A 17,816-nucleotide genomic window follows, 5' to 3' on the forward strand; every position below is an offset into this window, starting at 1 on the left:
ATAATGTACAGTATGTGGAAAATAATGTGTGTTTTGAACCTTAAACCGCATAAACACATTTCATTACACCAAATACACAAAATAATGTTCTTTTTAGCAACATCATATGACCCCTTTAATAGGTTGCTTATGTTACTCTATAATAAAAATTAGAATGGTTAATTCAGTGATTTTGTATGGAGTTACATAAGGCCAATGTTTTAATTTGGACATTTGGAAAGGAAAAGGTAATTTCATCCTAAAGTGTTTACACAATAGCAATACCAAACCCATTTCCTCTTGAAACTTTATTTAAATTAATGATCACCAGACGTAGAACGCCATGGCCGTGCCAATAGCATATAGCAGGGCTATTCAACTTCATCAAGAAGTGGGCCAAACGAAACATTCATTGGGGCAAGCCCGAGCTAGAATATTTTGTGAATGAAAGCAGCAGAGAACAGTTGCATTAATGTTTTTGATCATTTAAAAGAATATAGCTGTTTTTATAACATTTTGCATTATTCATGACAACCATTCCCACCTAGGAGGGAATTCTGAAAAAATACAGCAAATTGACTTTCAAAATTTGTCTGTAACAAAGAGAATATATCTGACTTATTGCAAGTAGACTGATTCAAGAGCTATGCATCTATTTTATAGTGCCTCTTCACGTTGTACTCTTTCATTATGGTTACAGTCTTGTTGCATAATAAACGCACTGGTTGAGAGCATATTGCATTCATTAGTGCAATCCTGATTTCATCCTGTTCTGCTTGGAACTGGTGGTTTTCATTGTCTATTTTTTTTTTTCAGTTTTGATGATTTGATGAGATTGTAAATGATGCCTCACCGATTTTAAAACTGAATGATTGACAGTTGACACACACATAATTCTCCACAGAGTGCATGCAATACCATATTTTCACTGCAATTAAAGCAGTCTAAGAGAAATGGGGGCCATTTCTCAAGCGGGCCATGAAACTTTTGCTAAGTGGGCTGCCAGTTAAATAGGTCTGTAATATAGCATATTTATAAAGTAGAATATACAAATTCATCTACTTGAGAAAGCCGTTTGCAGTTAGTCATCTAAAGATTGATCCTCCTATTAGTTGCAGTTTCATTATGAAGCGTATCTTGTTTAGGGATTATATGAAAATGTGACCGTTTGACTGTCAGATAATGTATTTTAGAAGGTTGCTTATGTTTAAGACTGAAGAATTTTCCTCGTTCATGTGGAGGTCAAAATAGTGCTTGGCGATGGGATTCAGTTAGATCACTCTCCCCTCCACATCTGCTGGGCGTGCTGCTTTTGACCTGACCTGCTCATGTCAGAGATGAAGTCATCTGTAGACTGAGCCGTTGGGACATACACATGCATGCACAGTATGTTTCTGTAGTATGTAATATTTGTATGATGTTGCCTGCATCATCACTGGGTTTTATTCTGTGCAAGCTGTTTTATTTTTAACTACTGTCACAAACTCATGTCAAGTGTTTCTTCATGTTTTAATGGCATTTAAATTAGATTTCTTGAGCTTTACATCTAGCAGCTGGACCCCTCTTGTTAAGTAGTGACCTCATGCTTGGTTATTCCCACTGATGTGCAGCATTGCCAAGAGAAAAATGATGGCATGCTTTTGCCTTGCGGAGTTTAAGCACCTTATCACCGATTTGTCTCGTTCCATATGTCCGTCAAATTGCCTTTTCAAGGAAGTCCCTTAGAAAAATTATTATAACTATATGCCAAGATGTTTATTTGCTGTATTACGAACACCAGACCTTGTTTGATGTCAGACCTGCATCGGGTCAAGCTGATTAACTGTTCGTTTTCAGTTAAGATCACTCTCCCCTCCACATCTGCTGGGCGTGCTGCTTTGACCTGTCCTGCTCATGTCAGAGATGAAGTCATCTGTAGACTGAGCCGTTGGGACATACACATGCATGCACAGTATGTTTCTGTAGTATGTAATATTTGTATGATGTTGCCTGCATCATCACTGGGTTTTATTCTGTGCAAGCTGTTTTATTTTTAACTACTGTCACAAACTCATGTCAAGTGTTTCTTCATGTTTTAATGGCATTTAAATTAGATTTCTTGAGCTTTACATCTAGCAGCTGGACCCCTCTTGTTAAGTAGTGACCTCATGCTTGGTTATTCCCACTGATGTGCAGCATTGCCAAGAGAAAAATGATGGCATGCTTTTGCCTTGCGGAGTTTAAGCACCTTATCACCGATTTGTCTCGTTCCATATGTCCGTCAAATTGCCTTTTCAAGGAAGTCCCTTAGAAAAATTATTATAACTATATGCCAAGATGTTTATTTGCTGTATTACGAACACCAGACCTTGTTTGATGTCAGACCTGCATCGGGTCAAGCTGATTAACTGTTCGTTTTCTATTGTCCTTAGCAGTTAGTCAAGTTGTTCCTGTGTATGCGGGATCCCAGTATGACAGTGCATTCATCTTATTACTGCATATGATGATGGCAGACAGAGTTTTGCTCCTCAAGGACTTGAAATTGATCACTGTGTTTTTCCAAAAAGCAATTGTTTCCATTAACAAAGTCTAACAAAGTAGAGTGTTTTATTTGGTAGAATTTTATATTTTAAGTTATGTAATGTCCAAGGAACATGCTGTGCTGAAAATCCTTTACCTACTTTGGTGTCCTAGTCAAAAATGACTGGCCTTTTAAAAATTGATTGTAAATCTGTCATTATGCTATATTATGACTTATGTTGTATTCAGTCTTTTTGTTAACTTTTCTTTCAGTTAATACAGGTTTTGTATTTCTTTTTGGAACGGATTGGTATAGGCCTCATTGATTTGAGCTTATGCACCTGTAAGTGATAAAAAAAACTAAAAAAAAAAAAACTTTTCGGATGATTTTGGAAATATTCACTCAAAAACTGAGATGCATAAGCTCAGATTAATTAGGCCTATAATAAATCAGTTCCAAGAACAAATACAAGAAAACAAGATGATAAAAAGATGTGGATGTGATGTTTTATAATAATATAACAAGACATTTATAAGCAATATTGTAGGCTGGTCATTTTTGACTAGGAGCACCACAAGTATAACAAGGTAGTGCAAAAATTGTCAATTCTTTTTGGGAAGTTGTTACACCCTGTGTGAGCAAAGTCAGTAGGTTTTAGCCCAATGCTGTAACTTTAACTAGGATTTTTGGGAAAAAGAAGATCTTTTCTGGGTTAAAATGACTATAACACAACATGAGGTTTAAAGAAAAGGAAACATGAGTCAAAATTATTATTTGTGGTAATCAACATTATACTACAACTGCTGGTTGATCTTAAGTTGTGTTGAATGTGGAATATTCCTTTAAGAACCATAGTGGTATTGTCTCCTCGCCATATGAGTTTGGCTTTCCCACTTACGGGAATATATGCACAGCAAGCACGCCTCGGGGCATGGGAAAAAGGATTATTTGAAGGAAAGAGAACTGATCTGTAACAACTTTCTCAATTAGTATACTATTCCTAAGACTCATCTACAGTGTTTACACCAGTAGCTGTTCGTTTCCTGGAGCAGGATTTGCACCCGTGCCATGACTCCATGGAAAGTAAGGGGCTCTTTATTTTAGCCCGTTGAGAAATTAAAGTCAAACTCAAATGGGCTCTGGTGTCAGGACAAGTACAGCTTGGAAAAAATGAGAGGTTTAAAAAGTCAGTGAAGAACATGCTCTAGACATGCTGAAGTCATTGTCTAAATGACTCTTTTGTAGTAACCTTTGGATTTGAATTGGTTTGCATTAAGTCGATTATATAACCAAGGTTGGCCTAAATTGAGACAAATATAACAAGCATGACCATGTGTATACATGTACTGTATGATTATGTATAACATTATAACTTTATGTAGCATGACTGATTGCAAAACGTGATTTGGACATGCTTCAAATTTAATTACTCCTGATAATGACGCCCTTTTGCCCTTGCGAATTAAATCACCCATGACAACTCTGATTGCTGCTAGTTTTTATTATTACAGCATCTCCCTCCTATTGCAGTATTTCCTCAAGTGTTGCATACATTTTACAATTCCACAAATGACTTTTCCCTCCATACTTTTCCAGACGAACATGACTGCAACATTCCAGGCAATTCATCTTGCATGTTAAAACAATTCCATCTGTTCACAATTTATCCATTCCCTCCCTGTCACTAATTAGCACGGAATACATTTTTCTTTTAAGTGTAATGTAGGTCACAATTTTTGGCCAGAAGCTGTAGAGTTCGGTTGAGCACACCCATTAAAACTTTGAGAATTCAGCTATCAGCACAGATCAATAATAAATAAAGAGACATATTTGCAGAGAGAGCTTCTCTTAATACTCATGTTGACTTTTACAAATCCATAGTGCGCTAGAGCCAATGCTGGCTCCCTCTCCATCACCTTCCTACTTAAAACAAAGCTTTCGGAGTGTTTTCATTAGTGAGAACTTTAATGGAGTTTTAAAATAAGTTTAACAGATCAATCTTTCTTATGCACTGGGCAGTGAAAGGTAGGATCTGTATTATGGATTGGCACTCGAGTACTCAAGTACCCGGAAATGGTAGCACACTGATTAATCAATAAAACACAAAAAAACTTTACAAAACATCAATAAGTCACAGTGATAAGTCCTGCAACAAGTAAGCACAAAATAAATCAGCTTATTTACTGTTTAATTTTTGTCATTGGTTACAACCTTTCGTTTTCTTTTTAACCACTTTGCTGTCACCCCCCTATTTTCGGCATGGAGACACAAATGACATACCCAAAATAAAAAGGTTGCTGCTCATCAGTCTTTCTGACTAGATACATAATCAACATATGTTCACAAAGCTGACACTTCAAAGTTTACTGTTCAAGAATCAGAATTACTCAGACTGTTATGATAATATAGATATATAAGCGCAAACATAAAAACAAAAATAAAAATATTTAAAAATATTAAATAAAAAATATTTTTTTAAATGTATAAAAAAATATGTTGCTGTGGTATATGCTTTTAGAAACACAATGAAGCTAAAGCCACAAGTCTACTAATGCTTCATTTCAAATTTCAGGACATAATCTTTAAAACTGTGAATTTTATAAAACATGTTCGAAGACCATGTCATGTGTGTTTTTAGAGAAGGCTAATAAAAGGCTAATAAAATTGATTTATGGCCCTATGTAAGCTCTCCTGTGTGCTGTCGCCTCATGTCTGGCTCAGCAAACTGCCCCATTCATGATTCTGTTGGTGTCACGCGACTAACCTTTCACACCTCCGCCAGGTATGAGACATTATCCTCATTATTCCTTTATCATTATTCTTTTGTTTTATTCAGCCATTAGTAGCCTTTATTCTGGCATTACAAGGTTTACCAAGCCACATCGCTTCAATCCCAGTATACATTTACCTGCCTATTATCAAAAGTCTTTCTAAAAAAAATACAACAAAACATTTTCTTGCAACCTTACATCAATTATTATGACAAAATACATTATGAAGAAGATCTGCACCTGTTCTGCAGCTGCATTAGAGCTAACATTAGCATCAAGCTACATAAGACAATTTATGAGATTATTAGTACACTTTTACTCAAAACTCTGAAACAACAATAATAAATAAATAAATGATAAAATAATAATAAATAATCTGGGGCCATCGCCTATCTTTGACAGCTAAGGGGTTAATCAGCTTTTACTTTTCTTGTTGATTTATCGGACAGGAATTTATCTGAATTTGTATCCAGGTCTACAGCACTCAACACTGTTTAGAGGGGGTCAGGTGCTCATTTGAATTATGTGGATTACTCGCATAGACAAAATGAACATTAATTTTCTATGTACTGTGTAGTTTATGTTATACATTGCTGGTATTTATTTCCCTCATTGCTCACAGGGAAAGCATGATATATATTCAGGTGTTCAGAGTTTTCTCCAGAGCCACAGCTTATTCACGCATAGCTCAGCTCTTCATCCGGCCCCTCGGTGTGGATTATTGCTCTTAAGAACAGAAGGGATGTCTTTTTTGTGGAGCTATCCTTGTGTAATCACAACCTGTCTTTTCACTATAGCAGTACAAAGCTATCTCAAGTCTAGACTTTCGTGGTCATAGGTCAACTTATGGCCTTTTTCACAATTCCTCATCTGCCTCCAGCATCGTTCTGAGAACAAAACTCTCCTCCAGGATTGACCAGGAAATCCCCCTGATCTTTGGCCGATCAAGCCCCTCTGCACAGAAACCATATGAAGGCCATATATTCATAATAGCACAATGTTTGTTTGACTTGTCCCACCCTTATTATTTCACCGCCGATTATGAAAATAAACCCCCTGACACATGTCTGGGGAAAGGAAAGTCGTCAAAAAAGCATGTTTAAATCAAGCTAATTTAGAAATGTGTTTTTCATATGCTTCATTTAGTTGTTCCCTGTGAAGGAATGTTATATTGAAGTTTTACCTTGTTATTAAATGTTGCTGATGCAGGCAAATACATATGGTGCTAACCTCTAAACTGTGTTTTACTGTAATATAATATTTTTGCGAAATCGAATCTGCCCAGGGGCTTTAGAAACATTATGAATGTGGGATGGTTGTTCAATTTCAAATGGAAGAACCCAGCCGCAGTTTATTGAAATTTCTTGCTTATTTTTTTTTTCCTTGTTCTGTTTATTTATATTCATCACTCAGTTTGGGGTGTCTTAGGGTTCAGCTTGCAATTGATTGAAATTGGTTCCGTGTAATGGCTGTCCTCATCAACTTATTCCAGGGTTTTGAGGAGCAAAAATGTTTCAAGCTTAAATCAAATCATGCTAAAATGTCACTTGCATAATAGATTCGGCTGATAAAATTCTGCATGTCCAAATTTCACATTTTTGTGTAGTGTTTGTTTCCCTGTGCTGCCAAGTATCTCCTTGGCTACAGGAAGTTGCCCTGATATTTTCCGATTGAAGCAACCTCTTCAAAAAGGCTTTTACAACTAAAGCCCTCAAACAGTTGACTGGCAGTGAGACTTATTTGTTCCATGATTTGTATTCATGATAAAATTCTGTGAGAAAATAATGCTGTGAACATCTTTTGAGATGCTGTGGCATCTTTTCAGCACTGAATGGGATAATGTGAGAAAACTGAAAAGCCTGATTAGTGCTGGCAGCAGACAGTTCAGAGCTCCATTAGTTGTGGAAAAATGACTCCAGGAAGGAAAACTTCATTCTGAATTACATTGGTTTTATCAGTACTCCCAAAACAAAGTTTAACTTTCTGGACGCTTTCACAACAAGCTTAATGTTGACAAAGCGTAATGCTGTTTGCGTGAACATATTTGCTTGTTTTTTTCTCTTTACTTTAGATGATGAATTTGGTGCAGAGGGTGGTGGTCCTTCAGAAGCTCCTCACAATCCACCCCAATCTCAGCCTTCTTTCCACGGCCACCCATCAAATCAACCCCCAGCATCCAATTTCAGTAATATTCAGAAACCTCCTGGGTCTCACACCCCAGCCAATACACCTGCAGAGATTCCCCATCCAGTAGGTAAGCTAGCTGAGCTTAAGTGTACTTTATAACCATCTGCCATGCTTCCACTATACAATACTATTGAAAAGTTTGGGGTAAGTAATAGGGTTGTGACGGTGAGGAAATTTTCCCACCGGTTAATCGACGTGTGACAACACCGGTAATACCGGTATCACCGTGGGGGCGGGGGCGTTCCCTCTTTTCCTAGCTTTCCTTCGCTTTTTAATAGCTTGTAAAAGCGGCGTGCGCATTTTAATTTCACTTTTGAATTAGCGGCAGTTAGGTGTCAATTGCTTGAATGCAACAACCAAATACAACATCAAACTCACTTTAGCGTATATATAAAACATAGAACTTTTATTAACAAAACAAATACACACAGTCTATCGCGGCAAGCCTAGTAAGTAAGAAATTAATACTTTTATTCAGCAAGGATGCATTAAATTGTTAGGAAGTGACACTAAAAACACATTTATAATTATACAAAAAATATATTTCAAGTAGATGCTATTCATATGCTCTTTCTATTCATCAGAGAATCGTGAAAAAATATATCACTGTTGCACAGCACAACTGTTTTAACATTGATAATAGTAAGAAATGTTTCTTGAGCACCAAATCATGTAGCATTAAAGACTGGAGTAATGGCTGCTGAAAATTCAGCTTTGAAATAAATAAAAATTATTTCCTATTTTGATATATTTAAAAATATAATTTGTTATTTTAAATTGTAATAATATATCACAATATTACTGCTCTTACAAAATCTTACCAAAATCTTTGTGTACTTAGGAATCATGTTTTTTTTTTTCTTGTTTATGGACAGCCATGCATTTGATAACAAAATTTAAAATCAGTATTTGCTCAGTTTGTGTGGGCAGCGATTGATGAAAACTGATTGTCATTCATAACACAAATCCCTTGACTCAAACGTACAGGTTAATTAGTACTTCTCAGAGGACTGGGACAGAGCTGTAGCGTGTTTGCTTGTGTATTTCGCGTTCAGGGTTCCTGTTTTTCTTTCTAAAGCGCAGAAAGGCAGGCTCAGGGTCCCCATGAGGGGCATGTTTCCCCTGGTAACTGCTGTCCTCTGTGATTAGTGCTTTGGCTTCCAGAAACGGAAATGACTAATCTGCAACATGGCACCCCAGAGGTGCAACCACTTAATTTGATCATGCATAGCATGCTCTCATTTCCTTGCTCTTGTATTTGACACTGTGTCAGCTCTCAGACTCTTTAGATGAAACCAAAGTGAACTTTGCTTTAAATAAAATGTACCTTTTGTTCTTTTCTTCCATGGAAAGATTGTGCTCAGCCGTAGCTGGTAGCTGAGTGCATCTACATCTAAATCAGTTACAGCGGTCTAAAATAAATGGGCGAGTTAATTCATTCATTACAGTTTTTCAACATCCTATCAGGCATGATTGCAAATGCAAAAAACGCTTTCATGGTTATGAGCTAATGGACTTTTTTCCCTCTTTTGAAGCAGCACAGCCCGTCAAACCAGTGCCTGTTCCACGAACCATGCCAGTGGTCGATCCTTCACTTCTAAACAATACCCAGGAAGGTAAGCTTTTTGTTTGAAGATGACTCCTCTACACTGAAATACAATTTCACTGAAGTCAGCAAACAGTCGTGACAGAAAGCATAGAACCTCATTTCACAGATATGATGGACCTCATTTTCTGCTCATGAAGCCAGAGGAAAAAATCAGACATTGCACTGGATTTTCTGAAATAAATTAAGGTTTTATGGAAAGCAGATTGACTCTTTTGGCTTTCCATAGTTGGTGGGAACGGCCACAGATGAAGCTCAAAATGACATTCCCTTACTACCAGCCATTGTGTCACTGGAATGTACCTTTAATAAGAATTATTGCAGATTGTGCCCAAAGCTGCTGTTGGCATTCAGCCTGCCAATTAAATAATTTGGCTAATGAGTGAGGTCATTTCATATACAATGACTGTCTATTATTGCTGCAATTGCCAGAAATAGAGCAGACTGAGAATTTTGTAATGCAAGATGTAATTTGTCCAGATACAAATTTCAGATGACAAAAAGTTGCTTTTCTAGCTCAACCAGACATGTATTCATTAAAAACGGAGTATCATTTGATATTGTTTTGGCTAATTGAAGTCTGTCTGCTATAGTAACTGGTACCCAGACAGGGACAAATAAGGAAGATAACACATAAATATAACCTCAATGTGAAAAGTTTGCATTGTTATACTGCAAATTGCTTTTAAAAACCATTCTTTCTGAACCATTGAGGTCTTTCTGAGAACATATCAGCTATCACATTGTCTATTGGATTGAAAGTTTGCACTGCATGAGACACTAATTGGTGATGGATAACAAGGCTCTGAAGGTGAGGTGATTTTGGTAGGGGTCATCCTCCCAAGAGTTTCAATATCTGAACCCATTTAAAAACCTGTTTATTTGATATTTCACAGACCAAAGTAAAAAGAATGCATTCATCCATGAAACCAGGGATTAGAAACTGTTTAAGTAACAAAAACTTTTTTTTTTTCAGAAGCTAAGAAAAAATGGGGAAAAAATGTAGTATTAATTAATGAATAATAAATCATTTGTATATTATTTATTATTATTTAAATACTGTAATTAGTTAGACAAAAAGTAGTTATATAATAGTTATTTAATAATTTATTCATGTTTAATCAAATATTAGAATTAGCTTTATTTTCAGTTTTCATTTTAAGGATTTAGAAATGTTTTATTTTTTTCAATTTAGCTTTAATTTTTTTTTTTTCTTATTTATATAATTTATTTTTTATTAGTACTTCAGTGTAGATGTATTTTAATTAGTTGCCAAGCCTACATTTCTAATTATCATTTAAAAAATTAAGTTTCATTTTTTTTCAACATATATTTATATTCTATTTTATTTCAGATAACGAAAACTTTTTTTAAGTTTTAATATTAGTTAAAAATAATAACAAATCTGATTCAACTTAAACAGCATTTAAAATAAATAAAATAAAAATTACTGTAATAAAATGACTTTCCTTATTTTTGTTGTTTTGAAGTAAAAAAAATATCACTGACATAAGATGGTACTATGTATAAGGGGTCACATCTTTTACCTTTATGATTTTGGTTAAGTGTATAATATTATATCATACTGAATCCTTATGGTTTACTCCTGTTCTAATAAATAGGTTAAAAGACTTTTAATTGAATGAATTGAATCCCTTTTCTCAACTCATGCTGATCTAATCACTATTATCAGAGTAGTTAATGGTGATCAGTACTTGCAGGACAGTGATGAACAAGATCAGCAAACAAGCTGATATACCGACATGCCTCCGAGACAACTGCTCTGCCTACACCTAACAATAACAAACCAATTACCAATTACAACAAGTCCCAGGGTGGATCATGTCACTACAGTGTAACTGGGAAATGTGTCTTAGCTAACAAACAAATCCTTACGTCACAGAACCTGTACTTACCAGCAGTCACGTGTAAAGACCTAATCAAGCTATAGTCTTGGGTGAAGGTTCGTTCACCCAAAAATGAAAATTAGCTTGTGTTTTACTCACCCTCAAAGCATCCTAGGTGTATATGACTTTCTTCTTTCAGACGAATCCAATCGGAGTTATATTAAAAATTGTCCTGGCCCCTCCAAGCATTACAATGGGGTTAAGCAGGTGCTTTTTGTCAACAGTGTTGACAAAAAGCGCTCGCTTATCCCCATTGCAATGCTTCAAAGAAGAAAGTCATATACACCTAGGATGCTTTGAGGGTGAGTAAAACACAGGCTAATTTTCATTTTTGGGTGAACTAACACTTTCAGTCCAGCTGCACCAACCAAACAGGCCTCAAATATTCAACTCATTCGTAATGCATTTCCAGTTATTTCTGTGTTCTTTTCAATTGATCGGCATACAAGTAGATGAATATTTGTGAATGACATAAAGATGAACCAGTTTGAGTCCCATAAATGCACAAATACACCTTCTGTTCCATATTTCACCCCCTCTACGGCCAAAATAAATGACGACCAAGGTCACAACATTACTAGTGTAGTAACTTGTTGAAATGTTCTTGAAATCGAGCATTTCAGTTGAGATAGTTCTGTGGTTATACTCTTCCCAGACTGTGTGTATATTGTACTAATCGAGGTGCAAGCAGTGCTATTGAATGAGGCAAAAATGTATTATGGTTAAATATTAATACTGGAGAGGAGACAGGATCTAGAGATCTTTGTAGGTTCCCAGAAATGCTGTACCTAAAACTATTTTGAAAGCTCACAAGTGCTTTGGTGGTCGTCTCTGTCCAGTTCATTATTTGGTTCCCACATTATGGATTCAGCTCAAACTGTCACTCAGAGTGTCACTGTGAGAGCCAGCATAGTTTACATTGTGGTAAAGGCATTCGTGCACCATGACTATAATATTTCACATGCCCACTGGCAAATGCCTTAACTTAAGTATTCATAAACTAGCTCAACCTCAGCTCACCCTATAATTTAATGTGCTGGTGGGCACTGGAGAGACATGCATGTGTGAAATGGGTGCATGGCTTTCCCAGAATTTTCCCCTGGAAATCATTAAAATACTAGCAGAGAAGCTATCTGGTAATATCGGTCTCATGTTATATTTATTTCATTTTTATATTTACTAATAGTTTTTTAATAACTTAATATACACTATACTGTTTAAAAGTTTAAATTGTATGGTTTTTTTATCTTTATCCCTATACTAAGTCTGCATTTATTTAATCCACAGTACAGTAATAACAATTATTTGACATTATTGCAATTTAAAATAAATGTTTTCTACTTCAGCGTTAAGTTAAAGGGGTCATATGATGCTTTTTTAAAGATCATTATTTTGTGTATTTGGTGTAACAGAATATGTTGACATGCTTTAATGTTCAAAAAACACATTATTTTTCAAATACTGTACATCATTGTAGGTCCTCTATGCCCCGCTTCTCTCAAACGCTTAGTTTTCTACAAAGTCCCTCCTTCCGACAAACGCAGTCTGCTCTGATTGGCCAGCTAACCCAGTGCATTGTGATTGGCCGAAAACCGCAAGCACTTGTCTGAAATGTAACGCCCCTTACCATAATCACAAGCTTCATCTTTCAAAATAAATGTAAAGACAGAGCCCGAAAGGGGAACAGAGTCACGTGACAGACACAGTGATGAAGCTGGTATGTGTTTGCAGTACACAAGCCACGGTTAAGACAGCTGACTCCACTGTGATGCGACCCTGTCTCTCTCGCTCTCTCTCACACTCACACACACACAGCGCGCGCACACATACACACGATGCACAAAACTCCGCATTTGAACAGTCAATAGCAAATACTTAAACTAATAACAAAACAGTAGCTGATTCAGAAGCGCCAGATTGTCGTAGCAAAGTCAGAATTACCTCCTCTCCTAGGTTCACGAAACGGTCGTCCATAAAATGCATTGCTGTTCTGTTGTAAGTAATCTTAAAGATTCCTAAATGCATCTACTTTCGGAAGGCCAAATAAAGTGCTTTTGCTTTCGCCTAGAAACAAAATGGATTCATGGTGTACTCGATTATTATATAAATTTTGTACATTTTGAACACAAAGTTACGGACTGCAGCTTTAAGTTAAGTTATTCCTGTGATGGCAAAGCTGCATTTTCAGCAGCCATTACTTCAGTCTTCAGTGTCACATGATCCTTCAGAAATCATTCTAATATGCTTATTTGGTGCTCAAGAAACATTTCTTATTGTCATAAATGTTGAAAACCGTTGTTGTGCTTAATTGTTGTGCAAAAAGTGGGAAAAGTGCTACTTTTTTCAGGATTTTTTATTAAAAACAATTGAAAAGAACATCATTTTTTTAAATAATCTTTTAAAAAGTTGTAAATGACTTCACTATCACTTTAAATAGATACATTTCTATGTATCCTTGCTGAATAAAAGTGTTAATTCTTATTTATTTTTTTAAACTGATCCAATAATTTAAACAGTAATGTGTGTATATATTGTGTGTGTCTCAAGTTTAACTCATGTAAATATTTTCTTTTTACAGGTGATGTGCGGCTCACACCAGAAGACTTTACTCGGGCTCAGAAATACTGTAAATACGCAGGCAGTGCACTGCAATATGAGGATGTGGGCACTGCCATCCAGAATCTGCAGAAGGCCCTGAAGCTACTAACCACTGGCAAAGAATGAGACCATTGTGCTGTCCCCCCTAAAACCACTTTATCAGAGATCTGGCCCAGAGGAACTGAAAAAGGGCCTTTTCCTTAGCCCCATCTGTATCAAAAAGAGACACGCCACAGGACGCCCCCCCATCACTCAATACAACATCTGTTTCTGCCATATTGGATGTCAATAGTTGCTCATTACTAGACCGATGAGATACAGATACAACACTAAAAAATCAGGTGCATGTGAAAGACCCTTTCAAATTCTGAGGAGTTCATACATATTCATGGTTTGAGGTGTTTTAATGTTTTTTTTCTGGCTTCACAACAATTTGGTTAGATATGCATGGACATGGAAGCATGTCTCAAGATATCTTTTAAGCAGGAATTCTCATCTTACCTCAAGCTCTCTGCAACATGAGCTTTAGAGACACTTTGCCCTTAACTACTTTTACTACTTTCCGTTCACTTCTATGTGTATGCTTCGGGTGAAAGGATTCTGCAGTTAGTTTACATAGTAACTGTTTTCTGCCGTTAGTTATGCATTGCTCTGATCAACAATAAATCTTTTCTTGGTCAGCTCTTTTATTGGTCATTTGCAGTGCACGTTTGGTGGTTGATTATTAAATGTAGTCATTGTGTGCTGCTTTCCAAGGTGTATGCATTGAATCATGTGAACTATAAGCATTGCACACATGCAGTTAGAACATGAATAAGGATTATATTAATGTTAACTTTGGATCTCTGCACAGATGGCCTTAAATCAATGGCAATTATAAACCAAATCAATTGAAAATGTGTGCAGATTATTCGGCTGAATTAAATTCAAAAGACTTTCAGTCATTTTTTTATTGAAGCTGTTTCTGCTACAGAATAAGAAAAAAAAAAAGAAATTGCAATTTTTTATCTTGCATGTCAGATAAACTCGCTATTCTTTAAAAAATAAAAAAGTTACAATCACGAGATATAAAATTATGACTTTTTTTCTTGCAATTCCAAATTTACATCTCGCAATTCCGATTTTTTTTCTCGGAATATTGAGTTTACTTCTCGCAATCATGTCTTCGCAGAATTCTGAGATTATCTCTCACAATTCTGACTTTTTCTCAGAATTCTGAGTTTACATCTCGTAATTGTGCACAGAATTCTGAGTTGAGATTCTGAATCTCAAATTGATACTACTACTACTACTACTACAATTAAAAGATTTTAAAGGTAACTTGCAACTTTTTATCTCATTCTGATATTTTTTTTTCTTGCAATTACGAGTTTATATCTCAGAATTTGGACTTTCCTTTTTAGTGTCTCACAAGGGAGTGAACATCTCACAGTTAGATATAAACTCAGGATTGTGAGAAAAAGTCAGAATTGTGAGTTTTAAACGTCACAATTACCTTTTTCCATGGTAGAAACAGGCTTCCATACTTTCTCCTTCACTGTCATAAATGCCTTTTTTTTTTTTTTTTCATGCATAATGTTGATTTTTGAATCATTCCAGGTGGCAGTAACAGTAAAATGTGCCGCAGTAAGTATTCCTGCAGACTGAAAGACAGGGATGATATTGTATTTCAAAGGCATTAAAGGTAATATACACTGAGTGTATTAATGTTATGATGGGTCATTTTTTACTAGTCACAACCTGTTCAGCCCTATGCATGACTGAACATGGTCAGTTCAGTGTGCATATTCAGGAAACATCTAATTACAATAGACAGTTCCTGTTGTTTTCTGCTCGACTTGTGATTGTTGCGGTCACATTAGCGGTGTCACTGTTTTCCTCTCTTTCCACAGTTTAGCCTGAAGTGTAATAGAAAGGGCATTGCACTTATCTGGAAGTAGACTGAGCTATCACTGCATGCATCTGCATTTGCCTGAATCCTTTCCTGCCTCACTGTGGATGCAAATGAACATCACCTGGGATTTTCCATCCCACCTGTCTTACTCCTTTGTACTCTGGTTTAATTGGCTTAAGTGAATTTACAAAGTAATGTATTGCTTCTGATAAAATCCATCTAGGACAGCATATACATTTACACTACAGCGGAGGATTAAACCATAACATTGTCTGTTAACCTTTAAAAATTAACCTTAAATTCTGAGTGACCACATTCATCAAATTTCGTGACTTTATAATCTCTTTTTAGTGTTTAAAGTGTTTAAGGGTATTGACGTTGACGCACACAGATAAAGTTTATGACTTGATCTCTATCAGTGGTGTGGGAATAGAGAAAGCCGTTAAATCTTTTTTTACCACCATGTATGCTGCATTATCATTCAAATTTACCATGTTTTACAATGGCTATTGAGCAGAACAAATGAGTAATTTGTGAACAGCAAAGAATTTGGAAGGATCGTTCAAACCTTAATTTCTGGCTCTGTAGTTGGTTTTTTTCCATTCAAAATCTTCAGCCAAGTTCCTGTGTTATGGTGATAAAATGTCATTGTGACTGTAAATCTCAATACTAAACAAAACATATAAATGTAGCTAGCCTATAATAAATGTCCATGTTATTGTCTATGGGTTCTCACACCCACAATAGATCAAAACCTAATAGTCCCCTTCAGGGACTCTATCTGATTCAAAGAAAGAGGCAGGCTCTTCATCCAAATGAAGGATGACAAAATGTGTAGTATTATCATTCATCAGCTCATAGGCTTGTCGTAAACAGGAATTGGTTACAAGCACATAACCTGAGATTTCTGTAGAGCGTACTATTTGACCTGAATGTTGAAATGTAAGTATCTGGGGTAGCCTACATGCAAATACAGTTATCCGACTTGTAGGAACTATCTAACTGGAAGATCTTCTCTGACGTTGAAAACAAAGTAGCTAGCATGGGTGACTGAGGACAAGCTCATTCTTACAGTCCTTTTATAAGGTCTTTAACAAATTAGTAAGAAGTAATAATTTGTTCATGAAAATATAATTAGAAAAAATGACTGAATTATATAGGCTATATTTTGTTCTTGTATTTTTTTGCATTTTTATTTTCTGATTTAGTTTAACAGGTGATTTATTTAAAGTTACATATGAAAAAAATTGTGTATATAGCCTATATATATTATATAATATATATTATAATATATATTATATAAAATTCTCTTTCTCCCATTTGTAGATTTTTATATATAGTTAATAAAATGTGGTTAATTTAAAGTTATGTATATAATAGCCTATATAGTTAATAATATATCGTTTTTAAAAAATCTAGTTCTCTAATTTTTTTTCTTTCTCACGAGTGTATGTTTACTGTAGCCTATATATAGTTAATATAATGTAGTTAATTTAAAAATTATATAATGTATAGTTAATTTAAAATGACACAAAAAACAATATTAATATTTTATATATTTCTCCTCTATTTTTCGTTTTTTTTTCCTTCACACGTGTGTGTATTATTAGTCTATACCTAAATAAGACATTTTATATAAAGTAATCATATGCTTAATTATACATTGTTGCTCATATTATCGTATTTAATCCTAGCAACAGTGCGTACCAAACACTAATGTAAAGTATTCATTTCTTTCTTTCTTTCTTCTTTTTGGGGTCTCCTCGGGATTTCTCTCACTGAAGGGTGGGGCTCTATTGAGAACTGCCTCCAGCGGTTGGACAAGCACAGTTTTGTCTAGTAAACTCTTGTTAACGCTTTACCCAGCATCTGTCTGCTCGGAGAACAGGTTCATCCGAGGTTCAAAAATAGATAGTGCAATTAATTTAAAAATATCTCCGATGATGATATGTGTGTGTTAATCACTGGCGTGGCGCGTGAAAGTTGATGGTGGGCTGCCTCTCAAAAGTTCTCACAAGTTGTTCAAACAGGAGAAGAGATATAATGCTTCTTCAACGAGACGAGCTTCAATGAAATAATGTAAGTGACTTTTTGAACTACTTATACGTTTCTTTGTGAAATTAGCCGAACGTTACATATTCAGACTAAATCTCAAGTAAATAAATCTTGTGATTTTCCCTGTTTAACTTTCGCTGACAATAAAGGGCTCTGATTAGTTGAAATAGAATTTGACCAAAAGATATTGATACGTTTTAATGTTTAAAATATCGTCTAAAATTAATCCTAATAATAATACTATTAGAAACTGAGTGAGCTGTGAGACCTCTACGTGTTTTATTTATATATATATATATATATATATATATATATATTT

General features: G+C 35.4%; 2 protein-coding genes across 10 annotated transcripts in view; both read left to right on the forward strand.

The window, feature by feature from the left end:
* Positions 1-6,715: 6,715 nt before the first annotated feature.
* LOC107727564 (vacuolar protein sorting-associated protein VTA1 homolog) lies at positions 6,716-13,885 on the forward strand. The gene is made up of 4 exons (XM_016537463.1): positions 6,716-6,761; positions 7,322-7,504; positions 8,973-9,053; positions 13,529-13,885. Exons 1-4 carry the CDS (start codon positions 6,716-6,718, stop codon positions 13,672-13,674), a joined length of 456 nt encoding a protein of 151 aa, XP_016392949.1. The 3' UTR covers positions 13,675-13,885.
* Positions 13,886-17,238: 3,353 nt separating this feature from the next.
* The window catches only part of adgrg6 (adhesion G protein-coupled receptor G6), a 40,454-nt gene continuing 39,876 nt past the window's right edge, over positions 17,239-17,816 (forward strand). For 5 of the 9 annotated variants that reach the window (XM_016537505.1, XM_016537511.1, XM_016537510.1 and 2 more), the window contains exon 1: positions 17,241-17,521. In XM_016537505.1, coding sequence (XP_016392991.1) covers positions 17,520-17,521 — 2 coding nt within the window. In that variant the 5' untranslated portion in view covers positions 17,241-17,519. Of the gene's footprint in view, positions 17,522-17,816 lie in introns of all 9 variants that reach the window. The other 4 variants (XM_016537508.1, XM_016537513.1, XM_016537514.1 and 1 more) reach the window with 2 other exon arrangements.

The sequence above is a fragment of the Sinocyclocheilus rhinocerous genome, unplaced genomic scaffold (genome assembly GCF_001515625.1).
Source record: "Sinocyclocheilus rhinocerous isolate Xijiao unplaced genomic scaffold, SAMN03320098_v1.1 scaffold185, whole genome shotgun sequence".
Taxonomy (NCBI): Eukaryota; Metazoa; Chordata; class Actinopteri; order Cypriniformes; family Cyprinidae; genus Sinocyclocheilus; species Sinocyclocheilus rhinocerous.

What these genes read in the sequence shown, in the direction of transcription:
- LOC107727564 (XM_016537463.1), top strand. Translation starts at nt 6,716, where the DNA reads ATGGCTGTCCTCATCAACTTATTCCAGGGTTTTGAGGAGCAAAAAT. An exon ending in AGAGATTCCCCATCCAGTAG is followed by an intron (nt 7,505 to 8,972) that starts GTAAGCTAGCTG and finishes CCTCTTTTGAAG; the next exon opens with CAGCACAGCCCGTCAAACCA. An exon ending in TCTAAACAATACCCAGGAAG is followed by an intron (nt 9,054 to 13,528) that starts GTAAGCTTTTTG and finishes TTCTTTTTACAG; the next exon opens with GTGATGTGCGGCTCACACCA.